The sequence below is a fragment of the Lepidochelys kempii genome, chromosome 16 (assembly GCF_965140265.1).
Source record: "Lepidochelys kempii isolate rLepKem1 chromosome 16, rLepKem1.hap2, whole genome shotgun sequence".
NCBI lineage: Eukaryota > Metazoa > Chordata > Testudines > Cheloniidae > Lepidochelys > Lepidochelys kempii.
The window spans coordinates 27,827,605-27,850,000 of record NC_133271.1 but is presented as its reverse complement, the minus strand read 5'-3'; the positions used below and the strand labels follow the sequence as shown (position 1 = coordinate 27,850,000).

General features: G+C 49.1%; 1 protein-coding gene across 7 annotated transcripts in view; it reads right to left on the bottom strand.

Moving 5' to 3' along the window:
• The window catches only part of PBX3 (PBX homeobox 3), a 165,300-nt gene extending 147,352 nt beyond the window's left edge, over positions 1-17,948 (bottom strand). For 4 of the 7 annotated variants that reach the window (XM_073314192.1, XM_073314196.1, XM_073314197.1 and 1 more), the window contains exons 1-2: positions 13,668-14,786; positions 12,511-12,584 (exon numbers count right to left, since the gene is read on the bottom strand). In XM_073314192.1, coding sequence (XP_073170293.1) covers positions 12,511-12,584; positions 13,668-13,864 — 271 coding nt within the window. In that variant the 5' untranslated portion in view covers positions 13,865-14,786. Of the gene's footprint in view, positions 1-12,510; positions 12,585-12,726; positions 12,814-13,667; positions 14,787-17,848 lie in introns of those variants that run through there. The other 3 variants (XM_073314194.1, XM_073314195.1, XM_073314193.1) reach the window with 3 other exon arrangements.
• Positions 17,949-22,396: the final 4,448 nt, after the last annotated feature.

Sequence of the window (22,396 nt, the reverse complement as noted above, 5' to 3'; positions counted from 1 at the left end):
ATGTTCCCCCTTTTCTTAAACGGCATCTGTTTTGTGAAGCTATATTCATAGAAAATCCCCAAATCAACAATTAGAAGCATATGTAAATGTGCGATTACAGTTCTTTCTCTTCCATTGACAACTTCCCCTTTCCCGGGCGGGCAGAGCAGGGAAGGGGATGAGAAATGCCTCCCTGCACCACACACAGGGAGTGCCCACCAGCCAGGAGGCAGCCATTCTCCTCGGCTCTATCTGGTCCTTGCAGTAGGACCACTGGGGGCCACTTGCACAACAAAGAAGCTAAAGTCAATTGTTTCTTCAGTGAATAGGCTTCTGTTCTTCAGCATATATTTGCTGAGGCATTTAGGGCAGATTTTTACCATTACACTGAAATCTGTGGAACCTGGTTGTTGTACAAATATTTACATTCGTGCTGACCGCTGCCTTATTGCTGCACTTGGAGAGAACCATATTCCCAACCCTACCGGACTCGTTTCAAAAGCCCCATTTTTTAGTTCTCATGAGAAAAAAATGAAGTATTTTGTGATATACATAAGTGCATTATTTATATAAATTAGGGACTAAAAGTATATTACTGTCATTTAATCGTCTCATGCTACATTATTTGGAACTGAAAAAGAAATACCCTTCCCAAGGCCATTCTGATTTTCAGTTATCTAATAAGTTAACATTCAGCACACTTAAAAACAGGGGCTTTTTTGTGAAGAGGAGGGTGGGTGAGGATTGTGGTGGTGTTTTTTTAAAGTAGGGAATTTGTTTATATTTTTGCAAGTTTCCAGAGCCCACTAAACAGAAAGACACTAAATACAGGCGGGGTGTCGACTTTTATCTCCAACCTAATGCAATGACATCACGTCATTACATACGCACCACAGTGCTGCCTACTCCTTTCCAAAATATTAGGGATTTCAAAGTTACATAACAATCATGGTGATTAAACAGCAGCTGTTATGATAATCAGTCAGTAACAGGAAATTGATTTGTTTAGTGCTAGCAACTACAATATTATTAGACTCTCAGTATACTGAAAGGAAGAAATATTTCCTTTATTGAACACAAAATGCCATAAATTTAAGTAAACCAAAATTAGTTCATGTAATACACTGACATCCAAGTATTTATGTATATAGAGACTATCATTTAATTTTCAGACATTCAATTTCTATACTTGTTGGTTCTTGACCTTTTGACTATGACCAAGTCAATAAGTTCCCAAGGATCATATTGATATCACGTCACTGCCCCAACAAATGGAGAGGAAGTAAGAAATAATTCTCAGCAACTCACTGAGGGTGAAATTTACCCCAGTGCAGCAGGCTCACTCACACAAGGCCTATGTCAGAGATTCTCAAACTGGGGGGTTGGGACCCCTCAGGGGTTGCGAGGTTATTACATGGGGGGGTCACAAGCTGTCAGCCTCCACCGCAAACCTCGCTTTGCCTCCAGCATTTATAATGGTGTTAAATATATAAAAAAGTGTTTTTAATTGATATGGGGGGGGTCACACTCAGAGGCTTGCTATGTGAAAGTGGTCACCAGTACAAAAATTTGAGAACCACTAGCCTATGCACTAGTTGAGCCTTTAACACTGGACTTAACGGTGCCAAAGGACTTGTATGGGTTCACTGCACGGGGGCAAATTTCACTTAACAGCCAAATCCTTCTCACCCTGAACTCTTGACAAAACTCACATTGACTTCTGAGGGGTAAGGATTTCACCCTTAGGGCACTACCTGCAGTCACTACCAAAACCAAAACCTGAGACATTCTGCTTTAAAAAAAAAAATAAAAGAGAGAGAGAGAGAGAGAGAGAGAGATTGCAACAAAGGGAAAAAAGAGGAGGTAGAAAAACGGATAGCTCCTACTCTATTTGAATAACAAGTGAAAACTAAAAATACTTCCAGTGCATGTTATTACCAACTGAATCACTGGGTTTTATAGTGACAGGACTGCGCTATAATTTTTGAGAAAACCTCAGCATAAAGCTCCATAAACCCAACCACTCCTGTAATGTATCACCTTATCTAGTGCACAATCATTTCCACAACTTTTCATGTTAGTATAATTTGTTCAAAAATGGTAATAAATATATCCTTGAAGTCAAATAAGAATCATTGCACAATCTAGTGTAACTTGTTATTACTAGTGACAGTCCCTCCTGCAATCGGCATCTAACTTATAAGAAAATACACAAACATCTCAGTGTTATTTAGTGCAATTACAAATATTCACTAAAAGCATGAAAAGCTTCTTTAATCAACAAACATTTGTAATCAGTGCTTTAAATATCCTGCCAGTTGTGTAATGGTATCTGTGAACGTTCACCAGCAAAGTAAAACACCAATCATTGTCTATTGTGGACAATGGTTTTTTTTGTTTTAAATCATTAAATAAAAATAAATATAAAATCAGGACCCTGTTTTCATTCTGCTACAGGACTGATTCAGAATAATATCATCCCCAATTAACATACAGAAAAGCAAATCCGCTAAGGAAAGCTTAATCTAGTTAGCCTTCAATAGGTGGGACATCATTTAGGAATACTATAATTTAAGTAATAATGGCCACTAGAAAGTGATTTGATTGCTATTTCCTATATTTCTTCATATATAACACATCATAGCAATTTTAATGATACTTACCATCTGCATAACATTTTACAACTTCAACATATAGTACAAACATTTGTTGATCAAGCTTCACAATGATCCTCAATAGGAAAATAATATCCCCATTTTATAGATGGGTCAGCTGAGACACAATGAAACCCTGGCCCCACTGAAGTCAGTGGCAAAATTTCCATTAACTTCAGTTTTGTCTCTAACTTCAGTGGGAACAAGATTAGGCTTCAAATGATTAAAATCCATAATTTTCAAGCTCCCAGTCCTGTATACTCTATATAGTAGATTACACTGCCTTTCAGTGCCCCATAATCTGCGTTATTAAGGATATAGTTAAGATAAGCCTGTTAATGTGTTCATTATTTAGCGTTTTTATTCAAGAGGTTGTAACGTGAAAGTGAACGTTTGCTGATTCTTGGCACATTAGGTTACTTCTTATGAGAAAATTTGGTTTTGTGGTTTCAGAAGCTATTCGGTTTCCCATCTAACTCCAAAATGGTTTCATTTTGTTAATGAAAGTTTTCAGGTTGTGAATTCCTAATGAAGATTTATTTGTTCAAGTAGTTCAGACGGTGGTGGGGATTAAAAATAACCAATTATTTCATTTATAAAAGCAGTTAATGGGCCAATATGATAACCACATTTCACAAAAAATGTAATAAGGATTCTTAATCAAAAGAGAGAGGTCTTTATTCTCCCCTCTATGGGCATGCTTGTACCTACTATTTATATTACTGGAAGTTACACATGAGCACAGACGCTGTGGTGTGCATGCCAGTTGCAATGACCTGATAATCTATATGGCTCTGAAGAAGTCACTATGGTTTATTGTGTCTTACGTTATGATGTTAAAAATTCCCCAGTAGTGTTAGAAATCAGCTGCCAGAACTATGGAGCCCCACACTGGGGCTTCTTTTTTAATTACTGGGGCTCATCACAAGCATGATCATTCTAAAACTACCCCCTGATTGGCTTTAAGATAATGATCTATGAAGGAGATGTGTACAATGGAGACATACAAACCTTCATATCCTACAAGCAATCAGGGAGAGGGCCAGAGATATTTTAAAAAATTTCATTGTCCTGCATTACTTCTGTTATATGTTTGTACATTTCCATAAGGGGAAACTGAACACCACAACTAGATAGATAGATGCATCCGATGAAGTGAGCTGTAGCTCACGAAAGCTTATGCTCAAATAAATTGGTTAGTCTCTAAGGTGCCACAAGTCCTCCTTTTCTTTTTGCGAACTATATTTAAGAGACACCAGAGTCTGAATTAAAGCCACAAGAGCCAGGAAATTTTGAGCTAAATCAGAGACTCTCTTTGACTCATCCCACAGTGCCATAATACTGCAGGGGTCTCAGCACAGTTATCTTACAACTCATATATACTCTAATAAATAGGTTCAATGGGTTGAGTTAAGGGCAGAGTTTAAGCATTAACTCAGAATTTCCTTGCTTTTATGGATTTAAGTCAACCCCTTAATGTTACTTCAAATATAGTTTTCTGGCAGTTGAATAAAATCTATGGCCAGTGTTACAACTTCTTCCTTCCCAAATGATCCCAAATATATCTCCAGTTTACATAAGACATAATGGAACACCCTACAACTGAGTTGGGATGATAAAAGCTCAAGGCCTGATTCCCCAGGTATCCACGCCTACCGCTGACTTCAGCTGTTCAGCACCTCTGAAATCAGGCCTTTGTTGTGCTAAAACTGGCAAGAACATCAGCCCAGTAATAGTTAGCACTGATCAGAGTTTACAATGCAAAGTTGTAAGGTATACCTGAAATAATGCCACAAAAATCAGATGACACAAAGAATTTGAATACTTTTCTTTTGTTCAGGTACAGTAACTGAGAATACAATGAAATTCTTCATGTTCAGTAGCTCCCATTAGATCAATTAATATTCAAAGAAAGCCTTTAACATGAAGTTTAAATAATCATAGAAAGAGAAAAAGAATCACCAATGTTCTAGAAGCTTCTCTAGACCTTTCAATCAATTTTATTTATATGCAAAACCAAGAGAAACTCAGAAAAAACAAAGCTCCTCCTGATGCTAAAGCTCTCAATTTACTGACAGGCAAATGGCTTCATGCTGCCACTTAATCTCATTTCTTGCATAATGCCCTCTAATTAGCATATCAAAGTGAATTAATACTTCTAGGGCATTAGCAATGGGAAAATCTGCTCCAGGCTTCACAATAGCAGTTAAGCAAGAGCCAAGAAATCCTCAAAAACACCACAAACCACTTTGCATTGCAAAACTGTTCAATTTATTTATCCTCTCTCTCTAAACACTTTTACCGCACACTGTTTTACTACTGTTCACCAAACAAAACGATAATTGCCAAAGTTACCAGCATCTGTAATGTCTGTTTAGAATCTTAATTTAGATTATGTAGTAGAAGATCTCTAGATACTTTCATTTGCTCTGTCATATATGTACACATATACTGAAAAATTGTTACTCTTTTCCGTTTTTTTTAAATTCTGAGTAATGTTATTTAATCCATTTTTGTACCTACAATAAATAAATAAAAATCAAATCATACTTGAAAAGCCACTTGCTGGACAATGCAGACTAAGAGATTAGCTTTAAAGTTGATGCATAACATAAATATAACAAGAGGTTTTGACCTGTAAACACACGATAGAGAAACTCCCAAAATGATTGATTTGTAGTATTATATGACCCATGTTATTCAATGGATTCTGATATTGGTACAACAATTTCACATGACTGTGTAACTTGAAATAGGATTTCTCTTTAAAAAACAGAATTTAAATAAAAAACACTAAGATGAAATAAGAAAAATAAATTCATAATGATTTTGTTTATATACTTCTATGCAAAATGTCCTTTGTTTCAGCTCTCTTTAACAACAAATATGCACTGCAACAGCTGCTGCATTAAATAATTTTTTATTTTAAAAAATCAGTCTAGTTTCAATAACAGATTATTTAGTTTGTAAAATATGTGTTATAATTTATAACCAAAGACTGAAGAGATCAGAAACTTCATAATCTCTGAACTAATTTATCACTCATCTCCAGAAGATTCTGTAAAAATTGGGCTACAAAGGAAACAAAAACAAAAAAAAAACAACAGAAAGCAACTCCAATACAAACAAAATAAAAAACAAACAAGTAAGCATAATCTAAGCCTTTGGATAGATCATAAGTGCTCATGGGAGGCTAGTAACAAGATGAGGAAGAAAATGTCAAGTTCAGTGGTGTTTGCTATGTTTCTATTTACAGCTTATAAACAATAAGAATAAAGTTTCGGAAGTCATACATTAAAATACTACAGCTATTTAGCTAGCATTTTCCCCCTTTCTAAAGAATATGCATAGCCCCTACTGAAAAATATAAATAGTATTCAAGCACAGAGCTTCGTTTCCCTTCATATGTAACTCCCTTGTTTACTTAGGTTGTAAAGATAACAGTGGAATAGCTCTGATGTCCAGCTGAAAAGCGTCATTCGTCAGTTTGGTTGATGTACTACTCTAACTTTATAAAAGCAGGAACTATAGGGGCTGACACAAACTTTAATAATTTATATTAAATATTGATGTGAATTATTTACTCTATTCATACTTAAAGACATGAATTGCCTACCAGAGAAAAGCAAATGTGACAAAAGGTCAACATGATGGTGAAAAAAGGCAGGCCGTGTCAGGCATGTGTTATCTGAACCATGCTGATCACCTTGATAAGCGAATAGCATTAAACATGACTGCTGAGAAAACAAACAAAGCATTCTTCTCATGGTGTCAATTCACAGAATACAAACAGCTACATCTAATTCCATCAATTATACAAGAAAAGAAAAACTCAAGTCCCTATTTATTTTAACTAGTTAGTATACGAACTTATTATTCATTCTTATTTTACTTAAAAATATTCATGTGACACAGAACTGTAAAACAGTTAAAAAAATTCAGAATAAATATAAGCTAAACAATCTCGCTTTATCGCATTATATATTAATAATATATATTGCATGTGTATTTAAACCTTTTATTACATTTGAAGCAATTTCATATTTTAATTCTGCATATACTTGTCTAAGGTAGATTGCAATATACATTAATGTTTCACACAAATTAATATTTAAATTGAATCAGGATAGCATAAGATCCAAATCATGGAAGTGTGTATCTTTCACTGAAAAATGTACAAACCTGGTTGACAAATCTATTAAATTTGTAAAATACGGGATGGCCTTGGATGGCTCGGATCACTATCTACTATTATATTTATATATACCAAATCAAAAATAAATTTAAATTACTGTGATGATAAAATAAACCTGGTGGTAGCTCACAATCATTTTAAAATATTTACAAATGTGCAAGTTTGTTTAATATTCAAGAACAAAATGAAACCCTCCAAAAATGAGGCAGAAAATAAAAGAATTACCTGCTCGTACTGAGTTAGTATTGAAAAATAGGTCTAATTTTATCTTGGGGGGGGGAGGGGGGAGGGGAGATGGTCTGGAAACAGATCCTTGTAATCAAGTGAAAGCTTGTATGTTATTTAAATATATGAAGGAGCTCTAAAATGGCTTGGTGTAAAGGTAATATGCAGTAACAAGTCCTCTAAAACAAAAGGTCAGATGTATGGGGGGGAGGGGGAAATCACAAGAACCATTCTTTTTCTTGGCCAAAATAAATAAATTAGATAGATAAATAAATACATACATACATACATAAATCTCACATTGGCTAAAGAACCACCATGGAAATGGCACTTTGTCTCTATGTAGGTTTGGAACGGATGACAAAATGGCAACGAGATACTTAATTCAATTTAATTTTTACTAGTTGAACATTTATGAGGCGAAGTGATACCACTACCATTCAGGTGGTGTAAGTGGCGTAACGTACTATTGGATGTCATGAATTGGAATATGTTTAATCATAAATACTTTTAAAATATATCATTTAAGAATTCTGTGATTTTTAGTTGATTGTTCCTTAAAATTCTGAATATTAAAAAGAAACAATCCCACATGGCAAGAAAGATGTAGATTTTTACTCCACATTGTTCACTTGCTAATCTAGTCGAAGGAAATTACAGATGACCCTCCAGAGCCTGATGAGGGCACAGGAGGACTGCATAGCCTATTTTTTAAAAAAATATCTCCATTGAATAACATCGCAATTTTAAAAATAGCGAACAGAGACATCATAACAATGTTACTATACCGCTCCACATTTCTCTCTGAACTTTTCATTAGGGATTGTTTTATTTTATTAAAAATGATTGGCATTATAGGATAGTTTTTAAATACTGCAAAGTTAAAATGAATTGAATGTAAGAAAGCAACCTTGCAGTTCAGTTAAAAAGATCCAAATTGAGGGAGGGGTTGATATTTTCAAATTCTTACTGCAAGAGGGAGAAAATATGAGGCCTTTCCAAGGCTGGTTAGATAATGGCCACTTTGGTTGATATACTGTGAAATCCTTAGAGGTGTTCCTGAAAACCGCCAAAGAATTGGGCCATGTAAGAGTTTTGCTGTGGAGTGAGGGCATGAGATAGCCCTTTAATCATCAGAATGGCGATGGATGGCTAGTTACAGTTGTAGCAATAAAAATAAAGGTTTCAGTTTACATGGTGAATAGCAAGAAATTAATCTCATTGTTAACTTCGCTATTCATCTGTTTTCCATATCTAAAAATCTTTTCATCCTCTGCAACAAAACTCTGCATGAAGGCAGAACATTTTTAATCATCATTTTTTCCCCCTCTCTCTTTAGACATAAAAAAATAGTTCAACCAGCCCAACCAGCCAAGCAGGCCTTTCTCTTCCCCTGCGGACACCTCCTGCAGTCGAGAAGTTCATTAAGTTTTATGATCTTCCCAAGTCAGTCCTGCTTATAAGCCTCAGAAAGGCCACAAATCTGGCAAACCATCAGGTATGCCATTAGGCATTACTAGTAAATGAATGCTATTTAGGGTTTGTGGTGACAGCAAATTAGGGTTTGGTTGGCAGCTGTCATTGTTTGGATTTTTTTTAACATAATTTTTAAAAACAACATAAAAAGGCAAGAGACTATGATGGTATAGATCATCTATCAGTACAGCGCAATAATATGGAATTCCACTGGGAAATAACTGCAATTCCCTAACCATTTTTAAGAACATCAGAATGAATATATTTCAGTTATATTTACATATGTAAATATAGTACTTCAGGTATAGAAATTTACTAAAGTGTAAAAATAATCAGATTCTGAATCTAAGCTTTTCTTAACAGTAAACAGTGTACATACAAAACGACATACATACATCAGACTATGATATCAATAGGAGGACAGAAAGATTGATACAAAGGTATGCAACAGATGTGACTCCAGATTCTGAAGTGACATCTATTAGAACAGATACAGATAAAAATGTAACACAACGCAGCCACTAGACAGACCTATTTTTCTTATCTTCCTATTTTACTAGAGTAGCTTCAGTAAAACTTTGGGGCTCAATTTTCTTTGTATTAATTAAATAAATAAGTGGCAGTTAGTCATCTTTATGAAAACCTGCTACCCAGTGGCTGCCTTTAGGAATGCACATACCAGTATATGTTTATTTGTTTGTTTTAAAGTTGATTTATATAGAACACAGTATTTTTTAAAATGTAAAAATAAATGTCAGATTAGATTTTGTAATTAATTACTTTGAACGTGATAAATATCTCACAGAAAAAAACTCTTCAGCTACCTACTTCTAAATAAGGCAGAGTGAAAAATCTTTAATAAACATAATGCATCTACTAACCCTTGAGGAAATGTATTTTGATATCTACAGGCATCTGATATGGTTAATTCACCTGAAACTGGGGGTTCCCCTAAACATTCTCTTTCTACCAATCTAGCAAAGTCCTCACTAGCTATGCTGAACAATAATAATCCACCAGCAAAGTATTAAAAATGAATGCAATTAAATATAAAAAGGTCTGCACAGTTGCATTTCTTAATTCCTTATTTTTTAAAAGACTTGACTGAAATTACACTTCATGCAAAGGCTAGATTCTTTCTGTCTCCTTAAACTAGGTAGAGATAAATCATGACAGTAATTTCCATTACTAACACCAAGGTAAACTTTTCCTCAGATTATAAATAATTAAATATTGAGGCACAATCCAATTGCATCTTGATTAAATTATTCTGAGCAAAAGGCAGTGAAGACCAATGGGGGAGAACCCCTACTTTAATGCATCCCAAACTGTTTAACCTACAAATTCAGAACTGTTTGGCAATGAGTATTTGCACTTTTTTCTCATTGAAACAGATCAGAGAAAATATGCTAGAAATTTCCTTCATATTTTCTTTGCTTTGGTAACACTTACTAATGTCTATACAGTCATTTAATCTCAACTGGGAGATCCTGAGTGAATATGCCCCTATGGGAACAGTTTGGAGGGGGGTGGATTTACCTCCATCAATCACTCAGTGCATAATCCTATCCTTTCCCAGTTGCTGGGGCTGGCAGGATCTCGCCTTTGGCCAGACGGACGCCTTCACTCTTTGTTGGCTCTTAGCTATTTTACAAAAGAGATAACTTGCAAACTTGGCTCCACAAGTCAAGACACAAAAGCAAGATCTCAATTTACAAATTATCACTGAAATCCCCAGAAACATCTGAAATCACAAAATCTCTTCCCTTGTCAGTTTCCTTCTCGCTTCTGAAACAGCAATGGCCTTACCAAGCACACACTGCCAGTAATCCCTGTTTCTGAAAAGACTTGTTTTTAATTCTCAACTCACCTCTGACATGTGGTTGACTATACTTTCCTTTCAAAGCAGTGAGGCTAAGCCCTGTGCAAATAAGTGATCGCAGGACCTACGCCTTCTTAATTGAAATCTGCCTGCTGCAAAATGTCTAAACATCAAAGGCAGGTTGCTTGGTTAGCTCTGGAGCTGGCTGGGCAAAAAGTTTAGAAAAAGACAAGAAAACAAATATGAACCAAAAGGAGGGGTGGGGGTTAACTGTGATCAAGGCACAAAGGGTGTATGTGTGTGGCGTAGAGAGGGGGGAAATCATTCCCTTATCCAGAGCAATATAATGCAATATAAAGCAGAATCAATCTTAATATTCACAACACAGTCAATACCCCAGTGCTTAGCTGTCAGCAGAAACTGAAGTGGAGTCCTGATAGCAAGGAAACCTTTGGACATGAATTTACTGAAAACTATGTACTTTTAGGTTTCTTAGTTAAGATTCACTGTGATTTAATGTTTGATGTCTTATTCTGTAGTCATATGTAATTTTTTTTATCTTCAGACTGCAATTGAAAACTATAATTTTAAAGAGCAACTAAAAAGCTAGTATACAGATTTTGTAAAAAAAGTTAGTCAGACCTTAATAATGCTCTTGCTTCTCATAATATTACATACAATACTTTTCAAAATCCTCCCCTCTAAAAAGCGATTAATTTTTCTCCAGTCAGTGGGGTCAAAGAACATACCCACAAGCTGCTATAAAGTTTAAATGTGTCTTAACAAAATTAATTTGTCAACGCTTTTGGGAAGAAAAATTCTGGTGTTTAAAATATTATTGCACCAAAAAAAATATTAAGACTTTGCTGTGCTCCCTACAGACAAATACTGGCAGAAAGCATTCAACAACTTTTACACTCTAAACTTCACTCCCTACAGTGTAGGTGCTAATGCTATCCTCAGAATCAACAGCATTTTTGTTCTGTTTTCTCTGAAAATGTGGCACATCCAGACAGAATTGTATATTTAGACATGTTACTGCTTACAAAGTTTACTGCTCCTTTAACATGTTCGGTATTATATGAAGAAATAATTTTTGTAGAGCACATATATATGATTAATGTTTGTACAGCTCTTGAAAGATGAAAAGTGCTATTTACATGGTAAGAGTTATTGTTATAAAAGAAATATTCTGTATCTAGGTTGAACCCCTAATGCACTTTTAACCTGAATGTGTAGAACAAGTTCAAGAACTAGAATTCTAAATAATACACTGTTAAAATGGGCATTACATTTTGTTACCACAGTTACCTGAAATGCTCTTTTCAAAATCTTATTTGTAAGATATAGAACAACTGTAAATATATAAAAGTATATGTTACTAACTTGCTTCTACCCTTTTTTTATTCCATATAATTGAAATACATTTTTTAGAAAACTTCAGGAGTGTTTTTTGCTGTAATTTTTTGTCTACAGATATATGGATATGAATAGCAATATCTACAGACAGAAATACTCATGTACATATATAACCCTCAAAAGGTAAATGTACATAAAAATAAATGTATTATATACAACAGGTATATCCGTATGTATGTGAACATGTGTGGACACATTTATACACACACATCCTTTAGCATTTCTTAAGACTACAGTTAATTTCCTACATAATGTACTAGTTTGAATCTGTCACCCGAATGTGTCCAACAACATATTTAAGGTGGCCCGAGTCAAGCAGAAAGTTGCCGGCTATGTTGTTCCCTTGCTCTCTACTCTGCATTGCAATTGGCTTCTCCAATCTCACATTGCTCCTTTAAGAAATTGACATACAAACAAGGCAGAGAGAGCCTGGTTGCTCGGTGTTACTTCCCTGATTGCAGCCAGAGGGGGAATTTACTCTGTGGACGGTGACACACGATCATTTTCATCTACATTTCATTTTACATCGGGATTATGAATTGTAAAATTTGCTCCAGATTTATTACATTGTCCCTCTCCCCTCCCCTCCCAAGATCAGAAGCAGGAAAGGAGGCAATGATCAAAGATGGCTGCGGTGCCTAAAGCAGCTCCCAGGCTCGCAGAAGCTAAGCTTCGAGAAGTATTGCAATGTTTACCTATTTGGAGTTCGATTTAAAGCCACGTTACTCCTGGGCTCTTACCTGTTTTCTCTTTGATTTCACACAGGACACTGAACAGAGCAGGCTTCATTCTGTGGCAGTTCAGTGCATGCTTTCTGAAAAACAGGAAAAAACAAATGTATTAACAAAAGCTATTTGATAATATGGCGTCTTTCCACAGTAAAATGATTTAATTGTGTCTCTGCATTTTACTGTTCATATATTCCATGCAAAGTAATAGGAAGTAAAGTTAATTACAAGTGACAAGGAATCTTTGGCTACAGCTTTTGGCTGCGAGTGGGGGAGGTACATATTTGCCCTGTAGGCTACCAGGCAACATAATCATATTGTGTGAAAAGTAGCAAACATTAACAAGAAATGTGAGGATATTTAAATTCAGGGACAAGAGGAGCAAACAAAAGGGAGTTTCAAATGCCTTCTCATTTATCCCCAAGGCAGGGACTTGGTGACAAGTAAAAGATCCAGGTAGCCCCAGCCTGCCTGCCACTTGCAGACTTGTGACACTCATAGAAGTTTGGTTTTAAAGCCGTGTTTAAATGGTTTCTTTTCATCTGTTTATTTTAAAGTCAAATTAGCTTTATGTAAATTTCCCGGTATACTAAGTGTATAAATCAAAGCCTGTCTCGAGTACTTTCCATTCCTCTACATTAGAACTGATTTGTTAAAGGGGAGAACTTCCAGAGTTCATATTCTTTGTTTTGTATTTACTGTGATTTCAAACATTGAAGGTTTTCTCCCTGAAGCAATATCTTGTCACCTTTGTAATTCATCTGCCACTACTTCAGGGGCAGGAGAGAAGGAAAGAAAAAAGTTACTCTTCTTAACAAGAAATCAAAGTCTCGCGAAGAACAAATATTGCGGGATGGTGATTTTTAAATGAGTGTCAGCCAGATAGTGTCTAAAGACATGGAAATGAAAATGGGAATGTATGAGCAACAGCCTTCTACGCATAGGTGTAAATCAAATGGAACAGAAAAAAAATGGTACAAGCATCACATATTTATATTTTACAAATAATTAATAGCAACTTTGATTTTGCCTTTGCTGCTTGAAATTTCTCCTACAGTATTAAGTTGCTCTAATTGTGAGACGCCTGGTCTCTGCAGAGGAGCAGGAGGGAGAGAAACAAAAACCACACACACACACAAAAAGACAAGGTTTAATTAGACGAAACCAACTTTGCTTGTGCCTCATCCAGGCTTTGGTCAGTGATGGTCATGATCTGATGGAGGATGTCTCCGATGTCCTGCTTTCTGCCGTCGCCGTCTGCCCCTTCATGTCCATGGGGAGGAGGCAGAGCCATCCCCCCCTGCACCGAGTGGCCAGCCAGGTTCACACCGGCCAGAGTCTGCAACATCCTGGACTGATCATCCATACCTCCTACCGCAGCCCAATCAATGCACTTTCAGAGATAGCAGCAGGAGAAACGGCAAAAACAGCCTCACAATCAGAGGAAGGAGGTTTGTGCTTAGAAAAGAAAATGCAAATAAATCTCTGGCTCTTGTAGTCAATTTCAGTTCCTGTTTGTTGTTATTTTGCTCTCGCAAATTAAAAAAAAAATAAATCAGTATTTAGTATTTCACCGGATCTCAGTTGTTTATTCCACTCTCTTCTTTCCAGTGCAGTAAATCGCTCGCTTCTTTAGTTACAATCTTCTTTCATCATAATAATATTTGTGGCTTAAATAAATGAGTTGATGAGGTTTCTGCAGTTCTCTCTCTCGTACAATCTTCCTCCAAAGCTTTTTTCTTTCTCTCTTCCTCTTTTTTATTTTTATTGTTTTTTGTCTTTCCTCCACTTGTCCAAAAAACAAAAAAAATCTTCTTCGTAAAAAAGGCAAATTAAAAAAAACACAAAAAACTTGCTTTCAAATCCTTAAAAAGTTAAGAGGGTGGCAAACAGCAAAAACCACAACAAACCAAGCAAACACCCCCATCCCCAAATTGCAACATTAAAAAAAGCCCACGAAAACACAAACACAGATGAAAAAAATTAATTGCCCTCCCCCCCCAAAAAATAACAAACGATCCCAAGTCTGTACAATGGGGGCAAAATTGCAGCTATCAAAAGTTTGAACTTGTGCAAAGAAAAGAGCGGAAATAAAGGGGAAAGAACTGTAAAAAAATTAATTACACACTCTCTGCAAAGCAATGTGCAAAAATATCAGCCAGCTGGAATTTATGAGCCCAGCAGCCCAGTGACTGTGTGTGTTTTATGTTGTTTGATGGCCGCTTTGGTGAGGGATTGACAGTCTGCCAATGCCACTCACTCACCCTGCAGACGTGTCACCCTGTGAAGGAGGAGAGAGGCAGAGAGAGAGCGCGAGCGAGGGGACGTGGGAGCCAAGCGGAGCCACGCCCCCTGCCCTCCCCTTCCCCCTCCCCTTCGGGGAGAGCGCTCCCCCTGCTGCTCCTGAGAGAGACCTGGGCGCCTCGCCGGAGCCACGCCCACTCCCGCCCCCGCGCCGCCTGGAAAGAGGGACCCGAGAGACCACGCCCCTCTGCTCCCCCCCCACGAGCCTCTCCCACCCACAACCCCCCTCCCCGCGTCCCTGCTCCCCCCCCCCGACCTCCCACCCCGCCCAGTGCGCGGTCACCCCCAGCCCTCCCCACACTGACCCTCTCCCACCCCTCCCTGCGTCCTGTCACCCCCACACTGACCCTCCCCACACTGACCCTCTCCCACCCCTCCCTGCGTCCTGTCACCCCCACACTGACCCACTCTCCCACCCCTCCCTGCGTCCTGTCACCCCCACACTGACCCTCCCCACACTGACCCTCTCCCACCCCTCCCTGCGTCCTGTCACCCCCACACTGACCCACTCTCCCACCCCTCCCTGCGTCCTGTCACCCCCACACTGACCCACTCTCCCACCCCTCCCTGCGTCCTGTCACCCCCACACTGACCCTCCCCACACTGACCCCTCTCCCACCCCTCCCTGCGTCCTGTCACCCCCACACTGACCCACTCTCCCACCCCTCCTCCCAGTGTCCTGTCACCCCCCAGCCCCCACACTGACCCACTCTCCCACCCCTCCCTGCGTCCTGTCACCCCCACACTGACCCACTCTCCCACTCCTCCTCCCAGTGTCCTGTCACCCCCCAGTCCCCACACTGACCCACTCTCCCACCCCTCCCTGCGTCCTGTCACCCCCACACTGACCCTCCCCACACTGACCCTCTCCCACCCCTCCCAGCGTCCTGTCACCGCCCAGCCCCCACACTGACCCACTCTCCCACCCCTCCTCCCAGTGTCCTGTCACCCCCCCAGCCCCCACACTGACCCACTCTCCCACCCCTCCCTGCGTCCTGTCACCCCCACACTGACCCTCTCCCACCCCTCCCTGCGTCCTGTCACCCCCACACTGACCCACTCTCCCACCCCTCCCTGCGTCCTGTCACCCCCACACTGACCCTCCCCACACTGACCCTCTCCCACCCCTCCCTGCGTCCTGTCATCCCCACACTGACCCTCCCCACACTGACCCTTCTCCCACCCCTCCCTGCGTCCTGTCACCCCCACACTGACCCTCCCCCCACCCCTCCTGCGTCCTGTCACCCCCACACTGACCCACTCTCCCACCCCTCCCTGCGTCCTGTCACCCCCCACACTGACCCTCCCCACACTGACCCTCTCCCACCCCTCCCTGCGTCCTGTCACCCCCCACACTGACCCTCCCCACACTGACCCTCTCCCACCCCTCCCTGCATCCTGTCACCCCCCACACTGACCCACTCTCCCACCCCTCCCCTGCGTCCTGTCACCCCCACACTGACCCTCTCCGACCCCTCCCAGCGTCCTGTCACCCCCTCACTGATCCTCCCCACACTGACCCTCTCCCACCCCTCCCAGCGTCCTGTCACCCCCTCACTGACCGTCCCTCCCCTCCTCCCAGTGTCCTGTCACCCCCCAGCCCTCCCCACACTGACCCTCTCCCACCTCTCCCAGCGTCCTGTCACCCCCACACTGACCCACTCTCCCACCCCTCCCTGTGTCCTTTCACCCCCACACTGACCCTCTCCCACACTGACCCTCTCCCACCCCTCCCTGCGTCCTGTCACCCCCACACTGACCCACTCTCCCACCCCTCCCTGCGTCCTGTCACCCCCACACTGACCGTCCCTCCCCTCCTCCCAGTGTCCTGTCACCCCCCAGCCCTCCCCACACTGACCCTCTCCCACCCCTCCCAGCGTCCTGTCACCCCCACACTGACCCACTCTCCCACCCCTCCCTGCGTCCTGTCACCCCCCACACTGACCCCACTCTCCCACCCCTCCCTGCGTCCCTGTCACCCCCACACTGACCCTCCCTCCCCCCCTCCCAGTGTCCTGTCACCCCCACACTGACCCTCCCTCCCCTCCTCCAGTGTCCTGTCACCCCCCACACTGACCCTCCCTCCCTCCTCCCAGTGTCCTGTCACCCCCCAGCCCTCCCCACACTGACCCTCTCCCACCTCTCCCAGCGTCCTGTCACCCCCACACTGACCTCCCTCCCCTCCTCTCCCAGTGTCCTGTCACCCCCCAGCCCTCCCCACACTGACCCACTCTCCCACCCCTCCCTGCGTCCTGTCACCCCCACACTGAACCTCCCTCCCCTCCTCCCAGTGTCCTCTCACCCCTCAGCCCCCCACACTGACCCTCCCTCCCCTCCTCCCAGTGTCCTGTCACCCCCACACTGACCCTCCCCACACTGACCCTCTCCCACCCCTCCCTGCGTCCTGTCACCCCCACACTGACCCTCCCTCCCCTCCTCCCAGTGTCCTGTCACCCCCCAGCCCTCCCCACACTGACCCTCTCCCACCCCTCCCTGCGTCCTGTCACCCCCACACTGAACCTGCCTCCCCTCCTCCCAGCGTCCTCTCACCCCCACACTGACCCTGCCTGTCACCCCAGTGTCCTGTCACCCCCCAGCCCCCACACTGACCCACTACGCGCTATCTCAGAGTTCACCCCCCAGCCCCCACACTGACCCACTCTCCTACCCCTCCAGTGTCCTGTCACCCCCACACTGACCCTCCCTCTCCTCCTCCCAGTGTCCTGTCACCCCCCGGCCCCCACACTGACCCACTCTCCCACCCCTCCCAGTGTCCTGTCACCCCCCACACTGACCCTCCCTCCCCTCCTCCCAGTGTCCTGTCATCCCCAGCCCCCCAACCCTCCCTCCAGTCCCTCCCCCATGTCCTGTCACCTCCCCCACACTGACCATTCTTCCCTCCCCCCACGGGTACCTCCCCACCGTATCATCTCCCTCCCCTCTTCCCCCCCAAGGTTCCCAACCCCAGATTCCCCCCCCCCACCCCGCATCACGCTCTTCCCTCTAGATCCCACCCCCCCTCAGGTAAATCCCACCCAGTCCTCACCACGCCCCTTTCCAAACGCCCCGCCCCTAATCAGGCTGCAGGCCCCGCCCTTTGGGCGTGGCCGCCGTCGCGGCATCCGCTCTGTCTGGTCTCTGCTGGGCAGGCCCGACTGAAGCCTCCCCCAGGGGTCACCCTGCAGCGCAGCCGGGGCCCGAGCCGCTCCGAGCACTCGGAGGGTGGGGCCTTCCCAACAAGCTGCGAATTCGCTGCCCAATCAGAGCAGGACCGAGCGAGCACACTGCCAATCAGAACGCGCGGGGCGGGGCCCACTCCGCCGTGGCCTGGAGCCCTGCCCCTTCCGCGCGAAACTTGGGATTGGAGTGTTCGAACCGTCACGTGGCACGGGGCGAAGGGCGCTGCGGTCCCGCCCTCTTTGTTACTATGGCAACAGTGGGGGGGGCGTCGCGCTACTTTCTATCACCGCCTCAGCTGCCCGCTGGCCTGGCTGCGGGGGAGTTGCCGGCTCCCCCCGCCCCCCGTCCTCGGGGCTCGGGCCCGTGGGGTGCCCGGCTCCCCCCCGCCCCCCGTCCTCGGGACTCGGGCCCGTGGGGTGCCCGGCCCCCCCCGCCCCCCGTCCTCGGGGCTCGGGCCCGTGGGGTGCCCGGCTCCCCCCCGCCCCCCGTCCTCGGGACTCGGGCCCGTGGGGTCCCCGGCTCCCCCCCCCCCGCCCCCCGTCCTCGGGGCTCGGGCCCGTGGGGTGCCCGGCTCCCCCCCCCCCGACCCCCGTCCTTGGGGCTCGGGCCCGTGGGGTGCCCGGCTCCGACCCCCCGTCCTCGGGGCTCGGGCCCGTGGGGTCCCCGGCTCCCCACCCCGCCCCCCCGTCCTCGGGGCTCGGGCCCGTGGGGTGCCCGGCTCCGACCCCCCGTCCTCGGGGCTCGGGCCCGTGGGGTGCCCGGCTCCCCCCCCCGCCCCCCGTCCTCGGGGCTCGGGCCCGTGGGGTGCCCGGCTCCCCCCCCCCGCCCCCCGTCCTCGGGGCTCGGGCCCGTGGGGTGCCCGGCTCCCCCCTCCTCGCCCCCCGTCCTCGGGGCTCGGGCCCGTGGGGTGCCCGGCTCCCCCCCGCCCCCCGTCCTCGGGGCTCGGGCCCGTGGGGTGCCCGGCTCCCCCCTCCTCGCCCCCCGTCCTCGGGGCTCGGGCCCGTGGGGTCCCCGGCTCCCCACCCCGCCCCCCCGTCCTCGGGGCTCGGGCCCGTGGGGTGCCCGGCTCCCCACCCCGCCCCCCCGTCCTCGGGGCTCGGGCCCGTGGGGTGCCCGGCTCCCCCCCGCCCCCCGTCCTCGGGGCTCGGGCCCGTGGGGTCCCCCGGCTTCCCCCCGTCCTCGGGGCTCGGGCCCGTGGGGTGCCCGGCTCCCCGCCCCCCGTCCTCGGGGCTCGGGCCCGTGGGGTGCCCGGCTCCGCCCCCCGTCCTCGGGGCTCGGGCCCGTGGGGTGCCCGGCTCCCCGCCCCCCGTCCTCGGGGCTCGGGCCCGTGGGGTGCCCGGCTCCCCCCCCCCCGACCCCCGTCCTCGGGGCTCGGGCCCGTGGGGTGCCCGGCTCCCCCCCCCCGACCCCCGTCCTCGGGGCTCGGGCCCGTGGGGTGCCCGGCTCCCCCCTCCTCGCCCCCCGTCCTCGGGGCTCGGGCCCGTGGGGTGCCCGGCTCCCCCCCTCCTCGCCCCCCGTCCTCGGGGCTCGGGCCCGTGGGGTGCCCGGCTCCCCCCTCCTCGCCCCCCGTCCTCGGGGCTCGGGCCCGTGGGGTGCCCGGCTCCCCCCTCCTCGTCACCACCCGTCCTCGGGGCTCGGGCCCGTGGGGTGCCCGGCTCCCCCCCCGCCCCCCGTCCTCGGGGCTCGGGCCCGTGGGGTGCCCGGCTCCCCCCTCCTCGCCCCCCGTCCTCGGGGCTCGGGCCCGTGGGGTGCCCGGCTCCCCCCCCCCGACCCCCGTCCTTGGGGCTCGGGCCCGTGGGGTGCCCGGCTCCGACCCCCCGTCCTCGGGGCTCGGGCCCGTGGGGTCCCCGGCTCCCCACCCCGCCCCCCCGTCCTCGGGGCTCGGGCCCGTGGGGTGCCCGGCTCCCCCCCCCCGCCCCCCCGTCCTCGGGGCTCGGGCCCGTGGGGTGCCCGGCTCCCCCCCCCCGCCCCCCGTCCTCGGGGCTCGGGCCCGTGGGGTGCCCGGCTCCCCCCCCCCCCGCCCCCCGTCCTCGGGGCTCGGGCCCGTGGGGTGCCCGGCTCCCCCCTCCTCGCCCCCCGTCCTCGGGGCTCGGGCCCGTGGGGTCCCCGGCTCCCCACCCCGCCCCCCCGTCCTCGGGGCTCGGGCCCGTGGGGTGCCCGGCTCCCCCCCCCGCCCCCCGTCCTCGGGGCTCGGGCCCGTGTGGTGCCCGGCTCCCCACCCCGCCCCCCCGTCCTCGGGGCTCGGGCCCGTGGGGTGCCCGGCTCCCCCCCCGCCCCCCGTCCTCGGGGCTCGGGCCCGTGGGGTCCCCGGCTTCCCCCCGTCCTCGGGGCTCGGGCCCGTGGGGTGCCCGGCTCCCCGCCCCCCGTCCTCGGGGCTCGGGCCCGTGGGGTGCCCGGCTCCCCGCCCCCCGTCCTCGGGGCTCGGGCCCGTGGGGTGCCCGGCTCCCCCCCCCCGACCCCCGTCCTCGGGGCTCGGGCCCGTGGGGTGCCCGGCTCCCCCCCTCCTCGCCCCCCGTCCTCGGGGCTCGGGCCCGTGGGGTGCCCGGCTCCCCCCTCCTCGCCCCCCGTCCTCGGGGCTCGGGCCCGTGGGGTGCCCGGCTCCCCCCTCCTCGCCCCCCGTCCTCGGGGCTCGGGCCCGTGGGGTGCCCGGCTCCCCCCTCCTCGCCCCCCGTCCTCGGGGCTCGGGCCCGTGGGGTGCCCGGCTCCCCCCTCCTCGCCCCCCGTCCTCGGGGCTCGGGCCCGTGGGGTGCCCGGCTCCTCGTCACCACCCGTCCTCGGGTCTCGGGCCCGTGGGGTCCCCGGCTCCCCCCTCCTCGTCACCACCCGTCCTCGGGGCTCGGGCCCGTGGGGTCCCCGGCTCCCCCCTCCTCGTCACCACCCGTCCTCGGGGCTCGGGCCCGTGGGGTGCCCGGCTCCCCCCTCCTCGTCACCACCCGTCCTCGGGGCTCGGGCCCGTGGGGTGCCCGGCTCCCCCCCCCCCGACCCCCGTCCTCGGGGCTCGGGCCCGTGGGGTGCCTGGCTCCCCCCTCCTCGCCCCCCGTCCTCGGGGCTCGGGCCCGTGGGGTGCCCGGCTCCCCCCTCCTCGCCCCCCGTCCTCGGGGCTCGGGCCCGTGGGGTGCCCGGCTCCCCCCCCCCGCCCCCCGTCCTCGGGGCTCGGGCCCGTGGGGTGCCCGGCTCCCCCCCCCGTCCTCGGGGCCGTGGGGTGCCCGGCTCGCCCCCCCGTCCTCGGGGCTCGGGCCCGTGGGGTGCCCAGCTCCTCGTCACCACCCGTCCTTGGGGCTCGGGCCCGTGGGGTGTCCGGCTCCGCCCCCGTCCTCGGGCTCGGGCCCGTGGGGTGCCCGGCTCCCCCCCGCCCCCCGTCCTCGGGGCCGTGGGGTGCCCGGCTCGCCCCCCGTCCTCGGGGCTCGGGCCCGTGGGGTGCCCAGCTCCTCGTCACCACCCGTCCTCGGGGCTCGGGCCCGTGGGGTCCCCGGCTCCCCCCTCCTCGCCCCCCGTCCTCGGGGCTCGGGCCCGTGGGGTGCCCGGCTCCCCCCCCGCCCCCCGTCCTCGGGGCCGTGGGGTGCCCGGCTCGCCCCCCGTCCTCGGGGCTCGGGCCCGTGGGGTGCCCAGCTCCTCATCACCACCCGTCCTTGGGGCTCGGGCCCGTGGGGTGTCCGGCTCCGCCCCCGTCCTCGGGCCTCGGGCCCGTGGGGTGCCCGGCTCCCCCTCACCCCCCAGCAGTGGGGCTCGGGCCCGTGGGGTGCCCAGCTCCTCGTCACCACCCGTCCTTGGGGCTCGGGCCCATGGGGTTCCTGGCTCCCCCTCAACTCCCCGTTGTTGGGGCTTGGGATGCCCAGATCCCGCTCGGACCCATGGGGTGTCCGGCTCCCCTTCAACCCCCCATCATTGGACTTGGGATGCCTAGCTCCATCTCACCTCCCCCTCATCCTTGGGGCTCTGACCAGTGGGATGCCCCACACACACCCCACCCGTCCCTGGGGCTCAGGACCCATAGGGTGGCTGGCTCCCCCTTTCTCTCACTAGTGATGAATCAGGGTTAGTTGCAGACCCTTGGCCCTCCCACCCCTCCTTTTCTGGCTCCCCAGTCTCTCCCTGCTTGGCCCAACCCTTGTCTGTCTCAAGAGATCTGGCCAGTTTTATTGTTTCCTTGTTGGGACTAGCTCTGAAAATTGACCCCACCAGCCTGAAAATCCTACTAATGCCTGGAAATGGGCTTTGTGCCATAGACCTTGACCTCAAGATGCTCATAGGTTTGCTGGGGGCCCCACTGACATAGAAAGGGTGCTCTGCCTTTTCTCTGTCCTTGGCAAATACAATCATGCCCTGCTCATATCCGTTTAAAATGCATCTGCAAAGATAATTTTTCCTAGATTGTCACTTTGATCACGTCACCCCTTTGAATCCTTCCATTGGT